A 23,428-nucleotide genomic window follows, 5' to 3' on the forward strand; every position below is an offset into this window, starting at 1 on the left:
TTCTGGACATTAAAATGAATGTAGTTAATTCTGTCCACATTTTTATTAACTGTACACCACCAACAAAATGATGATTCAAACCCAGCTGTCACTTGGTCCGCCAGTTTATATTCATCTGGCACCCCCCTGGGGACACCAATAGCATCAATGTAAGTTGAGTCGTAAATGAGCAAGGACCAAAAAGGAGACCACTCCAATAACTACCCCTGGAGTGGCCAACCACACATTAGTAAACCAAAAAACGAGAATATGTTAAACCCTCAGGTCCATCCCTCTATGCAACCTGTACCAGGTGGGCTCGTCGCCACCCGGGAACTTCAAACCTTCACAACAGGGAGGACAAACATCACTTTTTATTCATTCAACATCAACTACAGCAAACCAAGGGTCCTCCTCTGTCAGCCCACTCTCCTGCGGAAGCTCGTTTTCGTATCAGCCTCTCCAACTGGAGCATCAAGCAACGGCATCATACTAGAGGCTCCTTACACATCTGTAACAAACTTCTTCAAACAAGGTATGATACAGGCAATACAGAAATGAAAAACCACAACTAGTGTCAGAAATCCAGTAATCATCATTGCAGTGTACTTACCAAAACAACCACCCAGCCAGGGGAACAGTCCACTCTCCTCCACACCTGCAAGACCCTTCATCTCCACTGATAACCTTGCCAACCCACTCAGAGCTTTTGAAATGCTCCCATCCGGACTAGTATTGTTAGGAACAAACGTGCAACACTGTTACACCTCCCTTGTTGGCCAGACTTATGTCCAGTGTTAGTCTATTGTGTCTACTGGTTTGTGAGGCAGCATCCAATTGTTCAGCCATCCCTGTAAGTCCTGTGTGGGTGTGTTTATAATTGATCCAGACCTTTTGTTTTAACATCAACAATAGCTGGGCCAATGATGGGCATCAGATGCCACAGGCCATCATTCCTGGTTAATGTCTGGAATTCGTGGGGGACCCCTATTGGGACCCCCAACAGGTTGGTGTGCATGTTATCTGTACCCTCGGACCAAGGAGCGTCACGTTTCTGCCGTCTCCTGGGTTGGTCCCAAGCCTCTGTGTCCTGTGTAGCTCCCAGAAGTTGATTAGCTATAATAATAGGCAACGGTGGTATCAGACTGGCCAAAACACATGAGCAACGACAATTTCCTTTCAAAAATGGGGTCAACCGCCTGGCAGGTCCACACATCCACCATACATCAGCAACACCTCCAGTTCCTAGTGGTATTAGTGATGCAGGCAGTAGCAGGGAGCCTTCCATAGTCCATACCGCTACCTGTGCCAGGGATACAGCTGTTATATCCCCCATATGCCTTAACTCCCCACGGTACCTTCTGGGGAGGGACCACTGGGAACACAAGACTCAGAGTTTTACACAGGGTTGAATTTGGCTCGAACTTTTCCAATATGCACATCCAACCTTCCCCATTACTTAGGACAAATGGGTGAGCAGCCAGAATAGGTCTGGCATGTCCACATACGACACAGTCCTTTCTATTAAGTGTTTTGTAGGTCAACCACATATTCTCCCTTTCCTCATACTCAGTTTCAGTCCCCAAATGTTCACTATCTGAGATGTCTTTTATATTTATTATCTGTACCAGATTGGAGAGCTTAGGTGATGGCGTGGGACTTGGTCTTGAAGTGGTGGAGGAGGCCGGCTGAACCCTGGTCCGTTGGAACTGGTGGTGGTTCTGGCAGCACTGCGATGGTATCATCCCCATCGTATCCTGATCAGACAGCTCAGGACTACAAGCAGTCCTGTAAAACCCCACCCTCTCCCAGAGAACACATCATCAGCCAGAGATCAAGCAACACTTTCACTTCTATGAACGAACACAGTGAGGAAAGGTCGGGGTCAGGGAATTCTTCATTAAGGAGTTGACCCCTGAGCTTTATTAGCAACAGTTCTTCTCCTTAACTCTGTGATCATTCGGCAGTGTCAGTGTGTCTCACCCTCCAAGTGCGATATGCCCCCAGGTCGAGTGATTCACCTTCTCCCTTAATTCACCTGCAATGTATAAACTCTTGGACATACAGGTCTGGTTAGCAAACAGTTCCTCATTTGTTCTTTCTGATTATATATTTAACTTCTATGCCTAATTTTTTAGCTATAAATGTTTAATTTTAAATAAGTTTATTATCCAATAGGCCCCATCCTTTCCTAGTCCACAATGTACCCTCCTTCGTTTGATACCTGGCTCTGGCCAGGTATCAACCTTACCTACTCTAAATAATAACTTAGTACATCATATTCTAGGAACGTCCCTTTTATTCCCCGCATATCCAATTCTCCCTTGGGCGTACATTCATATCTATTCTTTTCCAATTCTCTGTCAAGTGGCTTATCTACTTTGAAATGTATCTGTGCTGCTTATATATGTTAACCCCTTTCTCCTATCTTATTTCACAGCCTACCTTGCTCATTTCCTGGTCCACCCTCCCCACTCTGCTCTCAAACCTTCAAGGTCTGAACAGTGCGGGGTAGACCCATCTGTCTGCCTTTTTGTAATAATAGTCAATAACAACTGTGTGCTCCTTCACAATATTAACTAAGTGTCTCACTGTTTTGACTTTATCTGCATGGATTTAAAAATAACCACAGGTCTTATAGTGTCAACCTTTAAAGTCCTAACATAATCTTAATTAACATATCTCTATCTTCTAATGGCCAATACAAATGCTTACCTTATGGTCAAGAGTTATAAACTCTATTATAATCAATTTACCTCAAAACTAGTATCCCAAATGACACAATCTCATTATTCTCACCACATTTCCCCGCGAGTGATCAAGTCGCCGGAAAATGCAATGGAAACAGAAAACAGGTCAAAATGTTACACCTACATTCGTGTTCCATATCTAAACATACCAAAAGAACCCTTTATCTTCTCAAAGTCCCTTGCCTAAATAAAACTCAGAAAGTAAAACTCCTATTCCCATATGAGTGTATTCTTTTAAGATATCTTATCTCTGGGTACACGGAAACCCTTAACCTTAATGTTTACTCCAAAAAACAAAATTATGTCACCAGCATTCAACCAGTCGGCTGGGAGACCATTGGGTGCTGCAATACTGCCATCTTCTGTCCATTCTCTGCATAGCTCTCCACCCACTCTTATTCAACCTTCTCAATTTGAGCCATATTAGTTTCTTATTTTAACTATTGTTATCTAAATTTTTAATTTTTTTAATTTTTTAATCTATTATTACCTAGTTAGACTAGAGTGTCCGTGACATATATCCATGGGGATCCGGTTATAGTTATTCTATTAACCATGTGAAAGTGCCCAGGGACACCCCAAATGTCAGTAGGAATATCACAAATAAGGGGCCAGATATCCCTAGCCTTGCCCAGGGAGGGAGAAATATCCCTCTAACTGGGCGAGGTTCCTTTATCAGGGGAGGCGGAGTTTGATTCCGCATCACCTGAGTCAGAAATGTCTTCATTTGGAATCGAATTTAAGCTGTTTAAATCAGCTCTGACTTCTGTCAGTGTTCTAGAAGGGATTGGGGCTGGAGTGCAATGTGTGAGGTGGTGCCAAGGTGCGCCTGATTTACCTTTGACCTGGACTGAGTGTGAAGTAACCTCCCTCACTTCGTACTGTCCAGTCCACCTGGGTTCTAGCCACTTTCTCTTGTGGACATTAACCCCACCCAGTCACCAATTTTTACCTTCCGTGTGCCAGATCTCCCTTCTGCTTCCCCGTTGGACCTTATGAATCTGTGTGGAGAGAGCTGCAGAAAGTTCCGTCAATTATCAAACATTACAATTTGTTGTACATCAAGGGCGGGCATATGACCTCCCTTCCTTGGTGGACCAAGCATGACTCCTCCAGCCATTGTCTCATGAGGAGAGAGATGGGTGCCTGCACCTGGAGAGGCTATCATGGCCAGCAACGCCAGGGGCAGGACTTCAACCCAAATCAACTTCAAACCTGCACATACATTTGATTGGCGCGTTCCACGAGACTTATGAGATTGTGGCCTGTACACTAACCCCATCATTAAACAACTTCCATTAATCAGTTGACATTTACACATCCGACCCTATTGGTACATGGAGCGTTTGTCATTAAACAACACACATGAGTTCGGTTTGCAGCCACTTAATGACCTATTTTGTATCCTCCCCTGCTGTTGGTATTGCCTCAACCCATTTAGGGAACCTGTCTACCATAACTAACAGGTACCTTTTTCCATTAGTCACCTTGTCTTTCCCCATATCTGTGTGTGTTGGTGAGTGGTTCATTCCCCAGGTCAGGTCTCCGTTTCAGTTCCTGTGCAGCTCTTTCTGCACAGGAGTGGGGTAGACCTTCAGCATTGAGTGCGTCTGCCATGTTTTTGTCAGTGTTGACAAATGTGATGTGTGATTGTGTGCATTTATTCTGGATTTTCGTTTTCCTTTCAGCGCTGAACGTGAATTCTTTGCTCATCAGATATGCTGCAACCCCATGGTGGGTGTGGATTTCCAATGGATGGCACATTATCATGTGGGCTGTTTTTCCAATAGCTTTTGCCACTGCAGCCACATACCTGGAGCATGTGGTTTGTCCTTCTTCAATGTAGTCCAGTTTGGAGGAGTGATACCTCAACACTCTTCTCTCCCCCTCTAGGTTCTGGAAAAGGATGGATGATGTAAATCCTTCCTTTTCAGAAACATCCAGATGGAACTTGTTTTTTTTTTAGTCAGGTGCTGTTAAGGCTACTGCCACTTAGAGATCTGTTTTCAAGAGTGCAAAAGCCTTTGATGCTTCAGTAGTCCAGGTCAATGATGAGTGTAGGTTAGTGGTGAGCAGCTTCAGGGCCATGGAGCATATTCGTCAGACATGCCCTGGAAGGGGGGAGGTGATTGCTGAGTGAATGGATTTTGAAAATAGGGAGGTGGTGCTTTTTTCTCTCCCTGTGGCAGTTCTGGGTATAGATGGGTGGGGGCCGATGGGGTTGCTGTGGTGGTAGGTGGGCCATCATTATTATTGGGCCTGCCCTCTTTGGTGTCAGTTGGTGCTCCAGTGACCACTCCCATCGTATCAGGTTTCCGGTAAGGGAGAGCTTTCCTAATTTCCTCAATTGCCCATAAACCTATTCTCATCTCAGCCTGTGCCTTTTCCCTTTGCTTTGTCCCTTCTTTTTTTAAATAAGTGACTCTTATTCTTATCAACTTCACATTCTATCCCTTGCTTCACTGCTTCCTCCAATTCTTTTTAACGGGTTTGTAGTGTAATTTCCCGCCTGCTCTGTCTTTCATTCTCTGATCTAAATATTCGTTGAATTTGTGTTTGGGGACGATAGTCGTGGTCATTTTGTCGTTAAGCTATGTCTGGGTCTATTATTATCTTTGTATACTTTAGCCCGTTACTGATCGAAACCAGCGATGTATTTTTCTTCCCCTCTCTTCCCCCAGTCTCGTGTCCGACTCGCGTGGACAAAGGATTTTATTGTCGTGTATTCGATGAATTATTTTCGTTTTCCAACAATATATCAGCTATATCTCTTTGAAACAATATACGAATATATTCACGCGCTCCTGTTATAATTGGAATGACAGTTTTAGGTACTTTTAATAAAAAACATTGTTGCTTTTCGCTAATTTAATTAATTAAATACTTTGGCAAAATATTTCAGAAGTTTCCTTTGGGGACAATATACTAGTAATTCAGGCGCTCCTGATATAATTGGAATGGCAATTATATGATATATAATTCGAAAGATATTATTTCTATTAACTTTTCCGATTTAATTTGAACTTTTTCCGATTAATTAAATACTTTGCCAAAACATTTCAGAAATTTCCTTTGGGGACAGTATACTAGTAATTCACGCGCTTCTATAATAATTTTCAAATTGATTCTCACCCTTAGGGATTTATCAACAGCAGGAGAGGGAAAAATCCGGTCAACTCATCAGCAGAAAATAGTTGCTTCACAGCAATATATACACATCGACACGGCGGTCACTTTATCACAGCCTCAACTAGCATATGGCTAGTTAGTAGCAATTGGTCTCGTGGAACGTTCAATCCCCCACATTGCGACAACACAACTTACACATATAATTACAACACAACTTACACATGCAATATTACATTAGAATTCTCACGTAACACCTAGCTAAGTATAGCTACTGCACGACTATTTGAAAACGTATGGATTCTTCACGGTACCCCTATCTGATCGACTGTCAAATATGGCCCGACTGTGTGAATCGTTATATATATATATATATATATTTTTTTGTTTTTTTTTATTTTTTTTATTTTTTTTATGGGTCTTCACGGTAACACCTAGCTGATTTGCCAAATCTAACTACTGCCCGGCTATTTGGATCCCATCTTTTAATTATGGATTCTTCACGGTAACCCCTACCTGATCGACTGTCAAATATGGCCCGACTATGTGAATCGTTATAAAGCTTATTCTTCACTGTACACCTACTCGATCAGCATACCGCGTAGTGCCTGACTATGTGAATAAGTCTTTGACCTATTAATACTTAGATATCTGTACACAATGCCTTAAATTCTAAACAATTCCACATAAATTTAGCAACAATTCACACTCACCACAGTACTCCTGATCTTTGAATTTAGATATTGGCTATAATACAATATACAGATTTTGGTTAAACGGGTATCTGCTCACCTCTTTAGTTTCGAGCTCTTTGATCAGTTTCCTGTGTGTGTTGAATCGCGATTCTCCCTCAAAGGTCACCTCTCCTCTGGATAAATTTCTCCCTCTCGTCTCCTGTCCGATGGATTTTCTATTGGGCCGTATACAAATATGTTTTGACCATCCTCTGCTTCCAAGTTTGTTAGTAAAACGTTTACTGTTGACAGGAGAACAAGAGGAGACAATAGGACGAGGTGGATAATTTTATAATAAGGCCGTTTAATTACATGTAAAGATATCTTAGTAAAATCTTGCAGCAAGGCTCTTTCAGTCTGACTCCTAGTGAATCGTCCGGGAAAGAGGCAGTTTCCAGAAATGTTCAGTACTATATAGACAACAAGCAAAGTAGGTAGATCTGCGAGTCCGGCCTTCCGGTTGGTCGATCTGGGTCTTGGGTAGTCCTGATCAGGCCTGGTGTCCACGTTCCATTGGTTCCTGAGAGTTCTTTGTCCTGAGGTCCAACCATGGGTTGGGTGTGTCTGTGGTTATTATGGGGGAGGGGAATTATGTGTGTCTATAGTTGGTGTCTTAAGTCCAGCATATGTCCAAGAGAAAGAGGGGGTGTGTATGTTGTGTCAACTTATAGGTAATGTTGAGAAGTTGTTAAAACAAGTTACCAATATCTAATACAATTTCTTACAATAGTTTATTTCTTGCTAGCTAGTTATCTAGCTGTGGTCATCAACTCAGGTGTAGCGAAATGCTTGTGTTTCTAGCTCTAACAGTGCAGTAATATCTAACAATTTCACAACAATACACACAAATCTAAAGTAAAGGAATGGAATTAAGAATATATAAATATTTGGGCGAGCAATGTCAGAGCGGCATAGACTAAGATACAGTAGAATAGGATAGAATACAGTATGGACATATGAGATAAGTAATGCAAAATATGTAAACATTATTTAGCTAGTAACAAGGGCTTTCCATAACAAAAGCAACAATATCGTAGCTAGCTAGTTAGCTAGCGAACATTGATTACTGGGCCATAAAGCAACACACACAGACATGCTTTGCCAAACAACGCTACTGCCACCTTCTGGTTTGGAGTATTTTAACAAGGCTGAGTGGCTGATGACCTGAAGGTATTGCTCTGTGAACACTAAAGAGATTAACTGCCGACACTCTGTTCAGAGGTGCTAAAAACTGTCGGCAGGCAAACTTTTGACAATCCTACCGGTATGTCTGAGCTATATGAAGGACAGATTCAGATGAGGTATGAGTCTGTTGACATTTACTTAGCTAAGGCTATTGTCAGATTCAATAAAGTTTAATTCAATTTTGAGGAGTGCTTTTTACAAAACCATTTATCGGATTATTTTCAAATCGAATTGACAGAAGTGACTTTCTTAGTCTGATATACTCTCCATCTCCATCTCCTTCTTCTTCTTTCTTTGTCTCCATCCCTGCCTTCCTCTCCCTCCCTTCCCCCAACTCTCTTCCCCTTCCTCTCAAAATCTCTTTCATTCTCTTTCTCTCTCTCCTATTCTCTTCCTTCTCCTCCCCCACCCCAGCAGTAGAAAGATGAATGATTGAGCTGTGATAGGACTGACAACCTGTATTGTCCTTCGTCTTTCTCTCTGTGTAGGAGTAGGACTCGTGTCCAGCAGGGGGTTCTAGGATTGACAGTTAACCTGTATTGTCCTTCGTCTTTCTCTCTGTGTAGGAGTAGGACTCGTGTCCAGCAGGGGGTTCTAGGATTGACAGTTAACCTGTATTGTCCTTCGTCTTTCTCTCTGTGTAGGAGTAGGACTCGTGTCCAGCAGGGTAAGAGGGGTCTGAGGGGTAGTACCAGTTTCACCAAGGCAGCCCGTCAGAAGTGGCAAACACTGGAGAGGAGGATCCTGGACATCGTCATGCAGAGGATGACCATCACCAACGTAGAGGCCGACATGGACCGACTCATCAAGGTACTGTATGAGGTCACTTCCTCTGTCCTCTAGTGACACTTCCTCGTCCTGCTAACACTACTTTTAATTCACTATGAGGCAGTTACACCCTGCAGTTTATAAGTAAAGTGTTACAGACTTCATTTTAGCTGTCTGTAGTGGTTGTCATAGTGACCAGTTAAAATAGTAAAAAAATGCATTCTTCTTCAACCCTTCCTTGAATTAATCACGATATTGATATAGCTAACGTGGGTTTTCTCTCTCCTGTGTGTGTGTGTTTGTGTGTGTGTGTGTGTGTGAGACAGAAGCGTGAGGAGCTGTCCTTGCAGCAGGAGGCACTGTTGCGTAAGAGGGAGGTGCTAATGGCGGAGGGGGAGGGGCCTGACACAGAGGACCGTCTTGTCCAGGAAATGAACGAGGACATTGAGGTTTTGAACGCAAATATTGACTATATCAACGACAGCCTATCAGACTGCCAAGCTACCTTCATACAGATAGAGGAAACCAAGGTAAGAACACACACACACACACACACACACACACACACACACACACACACACACACACACACACACACACACACACACACACACACACACACACACACACACACACACACACACACACACACACACACAGCCATCTTGTAGTAAGTAGTATATGTCTTAGTGCTGGATATTTCCTGCAGGAGGAGCTGGACTCAGTGGACACCTCAGTGGTCATCAGCTCCTGCTCTCTGGCCGAGGCCCGGCACCTGCTGGACCACTTCCTCAAGGCCTCCATTGACAAGGTTTAGTTGATGTATATTATCCTCTGCTGGTCTTTCCCAGGACTGCAGGACAGTTGGAATAAGAGGAGTGTGTGTGTGTGTGTGTGTGTGTGTGTGTGTGTGTGTGTGTGTGTGTGTGTGTGTGTGTGTGTGTGTGTGTGTGTGTGTGTGTGTGTGTGTGTGTGTGTGTCTGTGTCTGTGTGTGTGTCTGTGTGTGTGTGTGTGTGTGTGTGTGTGTGTGTGTGTGTGTGTGTGTGTGTGTGTGTCTGTGTCTGTGTGTGTGTCTGTGTGTGTGTCTGTGCTTGCGTGTGTTTGTGTGTGTGTGTAGGGGTTACAGGTGGCTCAGAAGGAGTCTCAGATCCGTCTGTTAGAGGGTCAGCTGAGACAGACAGATGTGATTGGCTCTGCCCACAACCACATCATCCTGGATGCGCTGAGAGAGAAAGCTGAGTTTATCCCTGAGCTGCAGGCACTCATCCACAACGTGCAGCAGGGTGAGGACACACGCACGTACGAACGTACGCACTCACTTAATCACTCACTCACACACGCACACATGTACGCACGCACGCACCACGGCACTCAATCACACACGCACGCACTCAATCACGCACGCACGCACGCACTCACATACGCACGCACGCACGCGCGCACGTACGCACTCAATCACTCACGTACGCAATCACTCACTCACGTACGCACTCAATCACTCACGCACGCACTCAATCACTCACTCACGCACTCACGCACTCACTCACTCACTCACTCACTCACTCACTCACTCACTCACTCACTCACTCACTCACTCAATCACTCACTCACTCACTCACTAATTCACTCACTCTCTCACTCACTCACTCTCTCACTCACTCACTCACTCACTCACTCACTCACTCACTCACTCACTCACTCACTGTTGGTGTTTCTATGTGTGTGTCCACAGAGAATGGTTATGTCAGCACTGATGAGGAGCCGTCAGAATGTAGCCAGGCCTTGGATGGCAGGTGAGACTACATGATCTCCTTCAGACCCTCACACGGTGATGCCACACACTGACCCTCACACAGTGACATCATCACACTGACCCTCACACGGTGACAACACACACTCATCATCACACTGACCCTCACATGGTGATGTCACACACTCATCATCAAGCTGACCCTCACACAGTGACATCATCACACTGACCCTCACACACTCATCATCACACTGACCCTCACATGGTGATGTCACACACTCATCATCACACTGACCCTCACATGGTGATGCCACACACTCATCATCACACTGACCCTCACATGGTGATGTCACACACTCATCATCAAGCTGACCCTCACACAGTGACAACACACACACATCATCACACTGACCCTCACACAGTGACAACACACACACATTATCACACAGTCCCTCACACAGTGACAACACACACTCATCATCACGCTGACCCTCACACAGTGACAACACACACACATCATCACACTGACCCTCACACAGTGACAACACACACTCATCATCACACTGACCCTCACACGGTGACAACACACACTCATCATCACACTGACCCTCACACAGTGACAACACACACTCATCATCACACTGACCCTCACACAGTGACAACACACACTCATCATCACACTGACCCTCACACAGTGACAACACACACTCATCATCACACTGACCCTCACACAGTGACAACACACACTCATCATCACACTGACCCTCACACAGTGACAACACACACTCATCATCACACTGACCCTCACACAGTGACAACACACACTCATCATCACACTGACCCTCACACAGTGACAACACACACTCATCATCACACTTGTCACTCTGTCAGTGTGTTTATGTCTCTTTGCCTTCTCTGTCTGCAGTGTGTTTCAGATGAAGTCTTCAGCCAGTCAGGATGACTTCAAGAGGACGGTCCAGGTATGTCAACATGTAGGAGCAGGATTTCAGGCGTAGGTTAAATCAGCTTTTCTTCTTCAGTTCATTTCACTGGTTTAGGATGTTACTGGCTCGTATGACATGTTTGTTATGAGGAACCCTCACTCGACACAGTTAAAACATCTGAGTACTTTCTGTTGACTAAACATCTGAGTACTTCCTGTTGACTAAACATCTGAGTACTTTCTGTTGACTAAACATCTGAGTACTTTCTGTTGACTAAACATCTGAGTATTTTCTGTTGACTAAACATCTGAGTACTTTCTGTTGGCTAAACATCTGAGTATTTTCTGTTGACTAAACATCTGAGTACTTTCTGTTGACTAAACATCTGAGTATTTTCTGTTGACTAAATAGAGTAGAGGTTGTTGAAATCTGTCAGTGAAAGCCGATATGTGTAATTCCATCAGATACCTGTAGATGGCAGCCTCTACACATGAGTCATAGGGGGATAGTTCCATTAGATACCTGTAGATGGCAGCCTCTACACATGAGTCATAGGGGGATAGTTCCATTAGATACCTGTAGATGGCAGCCTCTACACATGAGTCATAGGGGGATAGTTCCATCAGATACCTGTAGATGGCAGCCTCTACACATGAGTCATAGGGGGATAGTTCCATCAGATACCTGTAGATGGCAGCCTCTACACATGAGTCATAGGGGGATAGTTCCATTAGATACCTGTAGATGGCAGCCTCTGCACATGAGTCATAGGGGGATAGTTCCATTAGATACCTGTAGATGGCAGCCTCTGCACATGAGTCATAGGGGGATAGTTCCATTAGATACCTGTAGATGGCAGCCTCTACACATGAGTCATAGGGGGATAGTTCCATCAGATACCTGTAGATGCAGCTTCTACACAAATCAAATCAAATGTTATTGTCACCTACACATTGTTAGCAGATGTTAATGCGAGTGTAGCAAAATGCTTGTGCTTCTCGTTCCAACAGTGCAGCAATATCTAACATGTAATCTAACAATTCCATAACAACTACCTAATGACACAAATCTAAAGGGATGGAATAAATATATGTACATATAAATATATGGATGAGCGATATAGGCAAGATTCAATAGATGGTATAAAATATACTTTATACATATGAGATGAGTAATGTAAGATATATAAACATTATTAAAGGGGCATTATTTAAAGTGACTAGTGATCCATTTATTAAAGTGGCCAATGATTTCAAGTCTGTATGTAGGCAGAAGCCTCTCTGTGTTAGTGATGGCAGTTTAACAGTCTGATGGCCTTGAGATAGAAGCTATTTGTCAGTCTCTCGGTCCCAGCTTTGACCAACCTGTACTGACTTCACCTTCTGGATGATAGCGGTGTGAACAGGCAGTGACTGGGGTGGTTGTTGTCCTTGATGATCATTTTTGCCTTCCTGTGACATCGGGTGCTGTAGGTGTCCTGGAGGGCAGGTAGTTTGCCCCCCGGTGATACGTTGTGCAGACCGCACCACCCTCTGGAGAGCCTTGCGGTCGTGGGCGGTGCATCTTGTACACATGAGTAATTGGGTGACAGTTGCCTTGACAGATCTCCAGGATCATTATACCACTATCTCCCAAGGTATAGTTTATTAAAGACATCATGTGACTTTTTCTTCATTATTCTCCCCCCAGACGGAGCCTCGTCTGTCAGCCCAGATGAAGGCCGTATCAGCAGAGTACCTGTGTCCCGTGTTAGACCCCTCTACTAAGAACATCACTAAGTCCCTGGCCTCCCTGACAGACATCCAGGAGAACGGGACCAGTATGAGCCTCACCCTCCCTATCTTCAGAGACCGGATGTCCAGGACCATCAACCTGCCCGTCAGGGGGCACACCTTGTGAGTTGTAGGCTATGGCGCACTGTAACTTCTGGGGAGTACCAATATGGGGGATGGTGGCTTCACATCAACGCCTGCTGTCAGCCATCTAGGGAACATATATGTCTGTAACTGCATGTCAGTGTTACATGCTAATTCAAGGTGTGCTAATACATGCTAATTCAACGATCTGCTACTGTATGCTAATGCTTATTCTCTCTCGCTCTCTGAATTCAATTCAATTCAAGGTGCGTTATTGGCATGGGAAACATATGTTAGATAATAAGCAACAGTAATAAACTCTCTCTCAGTCCCAGACAGTCTCGCGGTGGTGACACCTCCCCTCTAACAAGAAGGAAGTCTTATGACCGAGGCCAGTCTTCCAGGTAGCTAACTGTCTTCCCACTAATCACTAATACGTTGTTTTGTTCAATCTCCACATTCCCTTTACCCTGTCTTCCTGCTTTGTGTTATTCCTGTTTAATCATCTATGTGAAATGTACTTCAAATAAATATGACTTGACTTCAACCAATCCATTAATCAATCAATGAATCAATCCATGAATCAACCAATCAATCATTGAATATGAGACACAAACTTAACTCCCGAAAAGTCAGCTGTTCTCATAATATCCCGCATCTCTCCACACCACCCCCCCCCTCCACCTCTCCTCTCCCCATCCTCCCCTCCACCTCTCCTCTCCCCATCCTCCCCTCCACCTCTCCTCTCCCCATCCTCCCCTCCACCTCTCCTCTCCCCTATCACTCTCTCTCTCAGAAATGCTGATGGGTTCACTCCCCCCTCCTCCCCCCCTCTTAGAACCCGTAACGACCGCAATGTCTTCTCAAGGCTCACCAGCAACCAGAGTCAGGGCTCTGCACTGGACAAGTAAGTACACACACACACACAGAGAGACAGAGACAGAGACAGACAGACAGACAGACAGACACAGACAAACACACACTCACATACTGTAACCTTAAAAAACCTTCAAAGTTCTTTGTTTTCTCAGCCAATCATCCTCCTCATCTGATCTTTACTTCCTGTCTGTCCTTTCCTTTCTTTCATCGTTCTATGGTTGTCCTATGGTTTTTTCATCGTTCTCCTCCTGAGTTGTCCTATGGTTCTTTCATCGTTCTCCTCCTGAGTTGTCCTATGGTTCTTTCATCGTTCTCCTCCTGAGTTGTCCTATGGTTCTTTCATCGTTCTCCTCCTGAGTTGTCCTATGGTTCTTTCATCGTTCTCCTCCTGAGTTGTCCTATGGTTCTTTCATCGTTCTCCTCCTGAGTTGTCCTATGGTTCTTTCATCGTTCTCCTCCTGAGTTGTCCTATGGTTCTTTCATCGTTCTCCTCCTGAGTTGTCCTATGGTTCTTTCATCGTTCTCCTCCTGAGTTGTCCTATGGTTCTATGGATTGAGATTAAGATCAGGGTCTCATTAACCTGGCATTGACAGCCGTTCACATTCATCCTAGGATGGACAGTCTCGCTGCAGGTTTCTAGGTGATATTCTCTAATTGAGGTCCTGCTGCCAGACAGATAGACGTGAACAATCTGGCTCTGCTCTTAATGGAACGTATTAACAATGGAAAATATACTTTCAGCGCTCGCTAATAGAAGATACTTTAAAAACAGTTCAGCTGATGAAGGGTTGGAGTCCGGAAAAACATTCTTGAGATGGCTTTTGCAAAGAAGCCCTCAGAACAGGAAATCCCAGTGTCCTCTTGTGTTCGTTCCTCTTCTTAAACACCCAGAACAGGAAATCCCAGTGTCCTCTTGTGTTCATTCCTCTTCTTAAACACTCAGAACAGGAAATCCCAGTGTCCTCTTGTGTTCATTCCTCTTCTTAAACGATTCTAGTTCTCAGCTCTGGAAATGGCAGCAGTTAATTGTCAGCCTCTCTAAATTGTTTGTGTAGTTTCTAATCTTTATTAATCCTGATAGGTTGTGGCCTTTTTTTGACCCCCTGATTGGTGTAGGAAGTGGTGATTAGTATGTGTGTGTGTGTGTGTGTGTGTGTGTGTGTGTGTGTGTGTGTGTGTGTGTGTGTGTGTGTGTGTGTCTGTGTGTGTGTCTGTGTCTGTGTCTGTGTCTGTGTCTGTGTCTGTGTCTGTGTGTGTGTGTGTGTGTGTGACTGTGTCTGTGTGTACTAGGGTGGGCTAGGGCTGCCTGAGGTTGCCTCTGGATTCTCATTATGTCAACCAGGACTAGGTAATTGAGCTCAGAGGAACTGGCTAGCTTCCTCTTTGGGGATGGTGCCATTTGCAGCCATTGAGTTGAGGATGATGGCTGGGTTATTGGAATATATAGTTTGGGGGGGTATTTCAGAAATGTGTTTCATTACATGGTAAGTGTTAGATGGGTTTATCTTATGAGGTTTAGTGACAGGCCTTTTTTTAAATATGTTATGTCGTTTTACATGGTTTTCACATCAACATTGTTTTTGGAACACTTTTACATCCATCTGTAAGTATGCTTTGAATCAATCCAAGTTATGTTTCTCTACGCACTGTGTGTGTGTTCACGTTGCTTTGGTGCATTCTCCGTTCAAATTCTTGGGCTCTGGCCTTCATCATCAGAATACATTTTTTCAAAGTGTTTAACACGTTTCATATTGCTTTGTCTTGAAACTGTCTGTCTGGAACACACTGGAAATAGCATTTTTTCTGGGACTTTTTCAGTTTTGAGAAACTGTCACTGAAAAGAAGACACAGACCGCTGCTCTGCGCAAAGATACACTCCTGTCCTCTCACCTCAAACATACTCTCCTGTCCTCTCACCTCAAACATACACTCCTGTCCTCTCACCTCAAACAGACACTCCTGTCCTCTCACCTCAAACATACTCTCCTGTCCTCTCACCTCAAACAGACACTCCTGTCCTCTCACCTCAAACAGACACTCCTGTCCTCTCACCTCAAACATACTCTCCTGTCCTCTCACCTCAAACAGACACTCCTGTCCTCTCACCTCAAACATACTCTCCTGTCCTCTCACCTCAAACAGACACTCCTGTCCTCTCACCTCAAACAGACACTCCTGTCCTCTCACCTCAAACAGACACTCCTGTCCTCTCACCTCAAACAGACACTCCTGTCCTCTCACCTCAAACATACACTCTTGACCTCTCACCTCAAACAGACACTCCTGTCCTCTCACCTCAAACAGACACTCCTGTCCTCTCACCTCAAACAGACACTCCTGTCCTCCCTGAGGTGACAAGGCAAAAATCTGTCATTCTACCCCTGAGCAAGGTAGTAAACCCACTGTTCCTCGGGCGCTGAAGATGTGGATGTCGATTAAGACAGCCCCCTGTACCTCTCTGATTCAGAGTGGTTGGGTTTAATGTGGAAGACACATATCAGTTGAATGCATTCAGTTGTACAACTGACTAGGTATCCCCCTTTCCCTTTCCCTTTCCCTTTCCCTTTCCCTTTCCCTTTCCCTTCCCCTTTCCCTTTCCCTTTCCTACCTCCCAAAACAACAACATCCCTATGGGCTTGGCACAAAACATTTACACTCGTAGTTTCTACAAAAACAGCTCAAAGATTCCCAGGGAAAAGTAACAACAGGTTCTGAATACTAGATATTTAGCCAGAGCCAGATACACTGCTCAAAACAATAAAGGGAACACTTAAACAACACAATGTAACTCCAAGTCAATCACACTTCTGTGAAATCAAACTGTCCACTTAGGAAGCAACACTGATTGACAATAAATTTCACATGCTGTTGTGCAAATGGAATAGACAAAAGGTGGAAATTATAGGCAATTAGCAAGACACCCCCAAAAAAGGAGTGATTCTGCAGGTGGTGACCACAGACCACTTCTCAGTTCCTATGCTTCCTGGCTGATGTTTTGGTCACTTTTGAATGCTGGCGGTGCTCTCACTCTAGTGGTAGCATGAGACGGAGTCTATAATCCACACAAGTGGCTCAGGTAGTGCAGTTCATCCAGGATGGCACATCAATGCGAGCTGTGGCAAAAAGGTTTGCTGTGTCTGTCAGCGTAGTGTCCAGAGCATGGAGGCGCTACCAGGAGACAGGCCAGTACATCAGGAGACGTGGAGGAGGCCGTAGGAGGGCAACAACCCAGCAGCAGGACCGCTACCTCCGCCTTTGTGCAAGGAGGTGCACTGCCAGAGCCCTGCAAAATGACCTCCAGCAGGCCAAAAATGTGCATGTGTCTGCTCAAACGGTCAGAAACAGACTCCATGAGGGTGGTATGAGGGCCCGACGTCCACAGGTGGGGGTTGTGCTTACAGCCCAACACCGTGCAGGACGTTTGGCATTTCCCAGAAAACACCAAGATTGGCAAATTCGCCACTGGCGCCCTGTGCTCTTCACAGATGAAAGCAGGTTCACACTGAGCACATGAGCACATGTGACAGACGTGACAGAGTCTGGAGACGCCGTGGAGAACGTTCTGCTGCCTGCAACATCCTCCAGCATGACCGGTTTGGCGATGGGTCAGTCATGGTGTGGGGTGGCATTTCTTTGTGGGGCCGCACAGCCCTCCATGTGCTCGCCAGAGGTACCCTGACTGCCAATAGGTACCGAGATGAGATCCTCAGACCCCTTGTGAGACCATATGCTGACACATGCACATTTGTGGCCTGCTGGAGGTCATTTTGCAGGGCTCTGGCAGTGCACCTCCTTGCACAAAGGCGGAGGTAGCGGTCCTGCTGTTGGGTTGTTGCCCTCCTACGGCCTCCTCCACGTCTCCTGATGTACTGGCCTGTCTCCTGGTAGCGCCTCCATGCTCTGGACACTACGCTGACAGACACAGCAAACCTTTTTGCCACAGCTCGCATTGATGTGCCATCCTGGATGAACTGCACTACCTGAGCCACTTGTGTGGATTATAGACTCCGTCTCATGCTACCACTAGAGTGAGAGCACCGCCAGCATTCAAAAGTGACCAAAACATCAGCCAGGAAGCATAGGAACTGAGAAGTGGTCTGTGGTCACCACCTGCAGAATCACTCCTTTTTTGGGGGTGTCTTGCTAATTGCCTATAATTTCCACCTTTTGTCTATTCCATTTGCACAACAGCATGTGAAATGTATTGTCAATCAGTGTTGCTTCCTAAGTGGACAGTTTGATTTCACAGAAGTGTGATTGACTTGGAGTTACATTGTGTTGTTTAAGTGTTCCCTTTATTTTTTTGAGCAGTGTATATACATATGGTCTGGTTTCATATGCACATTGCACCCATAAGTCAGTATACTGGGCATTAATAAACACGCCCCCATCAACCTCATAGGGTATTAAAAAGCAGGTACTATGACATAATTTATAGAGCTGATATTGTTCTGCTGCCTTCTAACAGCTTTGCTCCCTACATCAATCTGAATTTACAACTGGCATTACAATGACTGCTGAGCAATAAAATATTTATAGGATGTGCCTAATGGCAGCCTATTCCCTTAATAGTGCACTACTTTTCACACACTTGCCAGTGTTTTCCCTACTTACAACTCAGGGAATAGGCGGTACACCGGAGCAGATCTTTCCCACAGAGACAGTTAACTAAGAGTGGGTTCTCCTGTGATGTCCAATCTGATTGACAACCCTGTCTTCCAATCAACTGCTGTCTCCCTGCTGATAACCCAAATCCCTCTCCCTCTCCCTGCCCTTCCTCTTCCTTTACTTCCTGGTTCCTGGTAAACCCCACCCCCAATCCCAGTAAGCCCTCCCTCTTTAAGTGTACTTCTGTTTTATCCCTTACTGTAGTGTAGGTATCCCTTCCTTCTTTAACCCAGAAACTTTATGGATAACTGTACCTCCCCTAATCCTAAACCTGACCCTGCCATTGGCTAGTCTGAGTGGCAGATGTTGTGTCTGCTGTCTTGTCACAGGCTGGAACAAACTGTCACACAGGCTAGCCATCCCCTATTCCCTATCCCTGAACCTGAACCTAACCCTACCAGTATAACCCCTTCTCCTCTAGCTATAGCGCTCAATATGCTCCTAACTTCCTCTCTTCTCCTCCCCTAACCGTGCTTCTGTCCTCTCAAAACCCTGCCTCTCTTCTCTCCTCTCCTCTCCTAACCCTGCTCCTTTCTTCTCTCCTAACCCTGATCCTCTCTTCTCCTCTCCTAACCATGCGTCTCTCCTCTCCTAACCCTGCTCCTCTCCTCTCTTCTCATCTCCTAAACCTGAACCTCTCTTCTCCTCTCCTAACCCTGATCCTCTCTTCTTCTCTCCTAACCGTGATCCTCTCTTCTCCTCTCCTAACCCTGCTCCTCTCTTCTCTCCTAACCCTGCTTCTCTTCTCTCCTCTCCGCTCCTAACCCTGCTCCTTTCTTCTCTCCTAACCCTGATCCTCTCTTCTTCTCTCCTAACCGTGATCCTCTCTTCTCCTCTCCTAACCCTGCTCCTCTCTTCTCTCCTAACCCTGCTTCTCTTCTCTCCTCTCCGCTCCTAACCCTGCTCCTTTCTTCTCTCCTAACCCTGATCCTCTCTTCTCCTCTCCTAACCATGCGTCTCTCCTCTCCTAACCCTGCTCCTCTCCTCTCCTCTCTTCTCATCTCCTAAACCTGAACCTCTCTTCTCCTCTCCTAACCCTGATCCTCTCTTCTCCTCTCTTAACCCTGCTCCTCTCTTCTCCTCTCCTAACTCTGCTCCTCTCTTCTCCTCTCCTAATCCTGATCCTCTCCTCTCCTAACCCTGATCCTCGCTTCTCCTCTCCTAACCCTGATCCTTTCCTCTCTTAACCCTGCTCCTCTTTTCTCCTCTCCTCTCCTAACCCTGATCCTCTTTTCTCCTCTCCTAACCCTGATCATCTCTTCTCCTCTCCTAACCCTGATCCTCTCTTCTCCTCTCCTAACCCTGCTCCTCTCTTCTCCTCTCCTAACCCTGATCCTCTCTTCTCCTCTCCTAACCCTGATCCTCTATTCTCCTCTCTTCTCTTCTCCTCTCCTAACCCTGCTCCTCTCCTCTCCTAACCCTGCTCCTCTCTTCTCCTCTCCTAACTCTGCTCCTCTCTTCTCCTAACCCTGATCCTCTCCTCTCCTAACCCTGATTCTCTTTTCTCCTCGCCTAACTCTGCTCCTCTCCTCTCCTAACCCTGATTCTCTTCTCTCCTCTCCTAACCCTGCTCCTCTCTTCTCCTCTCCTAACTCTGCTCCTCTCCTCTCTTCTCCTAACCCTGATCCTCTCCTCTCCTAACTCTGCTCCTCTCCTCTCCTAACCCTGCTCCTCTCTTCTCCTCTCCTAACCCTGCTCCTCTCTTCTCCTCTCCTAACCCTGATCCTCTCCTCTCCTCTCCTAACCCTGCTCCTCTCTTCTCCTCTCCTAACTCTGCTCCTCTCTTCTCCTCTCCTAACCCTGATCATTTCCTCTCTGAACCCTGCTCCTCTCTTCCCCTCTCCTAACCCTGATCCTCTCCTCTCCTAACTCTGCTCCTCTCCTCTCCTAACCCTGCTCCTCTCTTCTCCTCTCCTAACCCTGCTCCTCTCTTCTCCTCTCCTAACCCTGATCCTCTCCTCTCCTCTCCTAACCCTGCTCCTCTCTTCTCCTCTCCTAACCCTGATCCTCTCTTCTCCTCTCCTAACCCTGATCCTCTATTCTCCTCTCTTCTCTTCTCCTAACCCTGCTCCTCTCCTCTCCTAACCCTGCTCCTCTCTTCTCCTCTCCTAACTCTGCTCCTCTCTTCTCCTAACCCTGATCCTCTCCTCTCCTAACCCTGATTCTCTTTTCTCCTCGCCTAACTCTGCTCCTCTCCTCTCCTAACCCTGATTCTCTTCTCTCCTCTCCTAACCCTGCTCCTCTCTTCTCCTCTCCTAACTCTGCTCCTCTCCTCTCTTCTCCTAACCCTGATCCTCTCCTCTCCTAACTCTGCTCCTCTCCTCTCCTAACCCTGCTCCTCTCTTCTCCTCTCCTAACCCTGCTCCTCTCTTCTCCTCTCCTAACCCTGATCCTCTCCTCTCCTCTCCTAACCCTGCTCCTCTCTTCTCCTCTCCTAACTCTGCTTCTCTCTTCTCCTCTCCTAACCCTGATCATTTCCTCTCTGAACCCTGCTCCTCTCTTCCCCTCTCCTAACCCTGCTTCTCTTCTCTTCTCTTCTCTTCTCTTCTCTTCTCTTCTCTTCTCTTCTCTTCTCTTCTCTTCTCTTCTCTTCTCTTCTCTTCTCTTCTCCTTCCTCTCCTCTCCTAACCCTGATCCTCTCTTCCCTTCTCCTCTCCTAACCCTGCTCCTCTCTTCTCCTCTCCTCTTCTGCTCCTCCCCTAACCCTGCTCCTCTCCTGTTCTGTCTTCAGGTCAGATGACAGCGACTCCTCTCACTCTGAGGTTCTCAGGTAGAGATATCTATCTGTCCCTTCCATTCTGTCTCTCCTCTTGCCTGATTGGCCAGTCACTCGGCTGGCCCCTCCTGCTTTCCCGGGCTAGGCGGTGTTGATGTGGAGCATGATTTAGCCTCATTGGTCCCCCCTCACCCTCCTCCAATCCCCTTCCACCAGTGTGGTGTTTCATATTTGCAGTGTCCGTCCCCCCAACTCATGGCATCTGAACTAATCTTTCTGTCTGGAGAGCTTTGGGTGAGGTCAGTTCAATGAATTCAAGGCTACTATGAGATTCACAAATGACTTGGTGGATAGCATAAATATAAAGCATTGACAGCACACAACTAGGCATTGGTAATGCTCATAAGCATTGTGACTCCCTTTCCTAGACAATAAAGAATGACATTTCTGCCTGGACATATCAATCATAACCCTATTAGAACGTTTTGAATTCACATTGCCACTCAGAAATTGCTTGAAAACAGAAGGCTGTACCAACATGAATAATTAAAAACTATTTTGGCAGTGCTCTGTTGGATATGTTAAGAGATGATTTGTTATGGGACGACCCAGCTGCCCTGAGCAGCACAGCTGTTTCAACCTGTAAGTCTCCAAACAGTAATAGGACAAGTAGATAGAGAGGGAGAAACAGGTATGTGGTTATCTAGAGCAAAACAAACCCTCTCTAGGCCTTAGCTGAATGTACGGTAGCTGCCAACTCTCTCCCCTCTCTCTCTCTCTCTGTCTCTCTCTCTCCTCTCTGTCTCTCTATCTCCTCTCTCTGTCTCTCCCCTCTCTCTCTCTCTCTCTGTCTCTCTCTCTCCTCTCTGTCTCTCTCTCTCTCTCTCTCTCTCTCTCTCTCTCTCTCTCTCTCTCCTCTCTGTCTCTCTCTCTCTGTCTCTCTCTCTCCTCTCTGTCTCTGTCTCTCTCTCCTCTCTCTCTCTGTCGCTCTCTCTCTCTCCTCTCTCTGTCTGTCTCTCTCTTTGTCTCTCTCTCTCCCCTCTGTCTCTCTCTCCTCTCTCTGTCTGTCTCTCTCTCTCCTCTCGCTCTCTGTCTCTCTCTCTCCTCTCTCTGTCTGTCTGTCTGTCTCTCTCTCCTCTCTCTCTCTGTCTCTCTCTCTGTCAATTTCTATTCAATTCAAGGGGCTTTATTGGCATGGGAAACATGTGTTAACATTGCCAAAGCAAGTGAGGTAGACAATATACAAAAGTGAAATAAACAATAAAAATGAACAGTAAACATTACACATACAGAAGTTTCAAAACAATAACAATGGCGCCAATGTAAACTGAGGTTTTTATAAATATGAACTTTATCGAACAAAACATATATGTATTGTGTAACATGAAGTCCTATGAGGGTCATCTGATGAAGATCATCAAAGGTTAGTGATTAATTTTATCTCTAGCTCTCTCGCTTTTTTTTTTTTTTTGTGAGTTTTGTGAAAAATGACTGTGCTTGTCTGTGATTTTGCGGTGACCTAACATAATCGTTTGTGGTGCTTTCGTTGTAAAGCCTATTTGAAATCGGACACTTTGGTGTGATTAACAACAAGATTACCTTTAAGATGGTATAAGACACATGATTGTCTGAGGAATTTTAATTATGAGATGGCTGTTGTTTGAATTTGGCGCCCTGCACTTTCACTGGCTGTTGACGAGGTGAGACGCAGCCAGTGAAAGTGCAGGGCGCCAAATTCAAAACAACAGAAATCCCATAAAATTCCTCAAACATACATGCATTTTACACCATTTTAAAGATACACTTGTTGTAAATCCAGCCACATTGTCCGATTTCAAATAGGCTTTACGACGAAAGCAAACCTAACGATTATGTTAGGTGAGTGCCTATTCACAGAAAAACACAGCCATTTTTCCAGCCAAAGAGAGGAGTCACAAAAAGCAGAAATATAGATAAACCTTTGATGATCTTCATCAGATGACACTAATAGGACATCATGTTACACAATACATGAATGTTTTGTTCGGTAAAGTAAAATATTTATATCCAAAAATCTCAGTTTACATTGGCG

General features: G+C 45.4%; 1 protein-coding gene across 6 annotated transcripts in view; it reads left to right on the forward strand.

The window, feature by feature from the left end:
* Nucleotides 1-23,428, forward strand: part of LOC129851476 (kinesin-like protein KIF21B) — a 125,656-nt gene that overhangs the window by 76,476 nt on the left and 25,752 nt on the right. For 2 of the 6 annotated variants that reach the window (XM_055918046.1, XM_055918049.1), the window contains exons 18-27: nt 8,419-8,584; nt 8,869-9,072; nt 9,252-9,353; nt 9,661-9,826; nt 10,276-10,336; nt 11,219-11,273; nt 12,927-13,132; nt 13,423-13,497; nt 13,890-14,000; nt 21,373-21,411. In XM_055918046.1, the coding sequence (XP_055774021.1) occupies nt 8,419-8,584; nt 8,869-9,072; nt 9,252-9,353; nt 9,661-9,826; nt 10,276-10,336; nt 11,219-11,273; nt 12,927-13,132; nt 13,423-13,497; nt 13,890-14,000; nt 21,373-21,411 (1,185 nt within the window). The remainder of the gene's footprint in view (nt 1-8,418; nt 8,585-8,868; nt 9,073-9,251; nt 9,354-9,660; nt 9,827-10,275; nt 10,337-11,218; nt 11,274-12,926; nt 13,133-13,422; nt 13,498-13,889; nt 14,001-21,372; nt 21,412-23,428) is intronic. The other 4 variants (XM_055918047.1, XM_055918051.1, XM_055918048.1 and 1 more) reach the window with 3 other exon arrangements.

This window comes from Salvelinus fontinalis, chromosome 3 (assembly GCF_029448725.1).
Source record: "Salvelinus fontinalis isolate EN_2023a chromosome 3, ASM2944872v1, whole genome shotgun sequence".
Taxonomy (NCBI): domain Eukaryota; kingdom Metazoa; phylum Chordata; class Actinopteri; order Salmoniformes; family Salmonidae; genus Salvelinus; species Salvelinus fontinalis.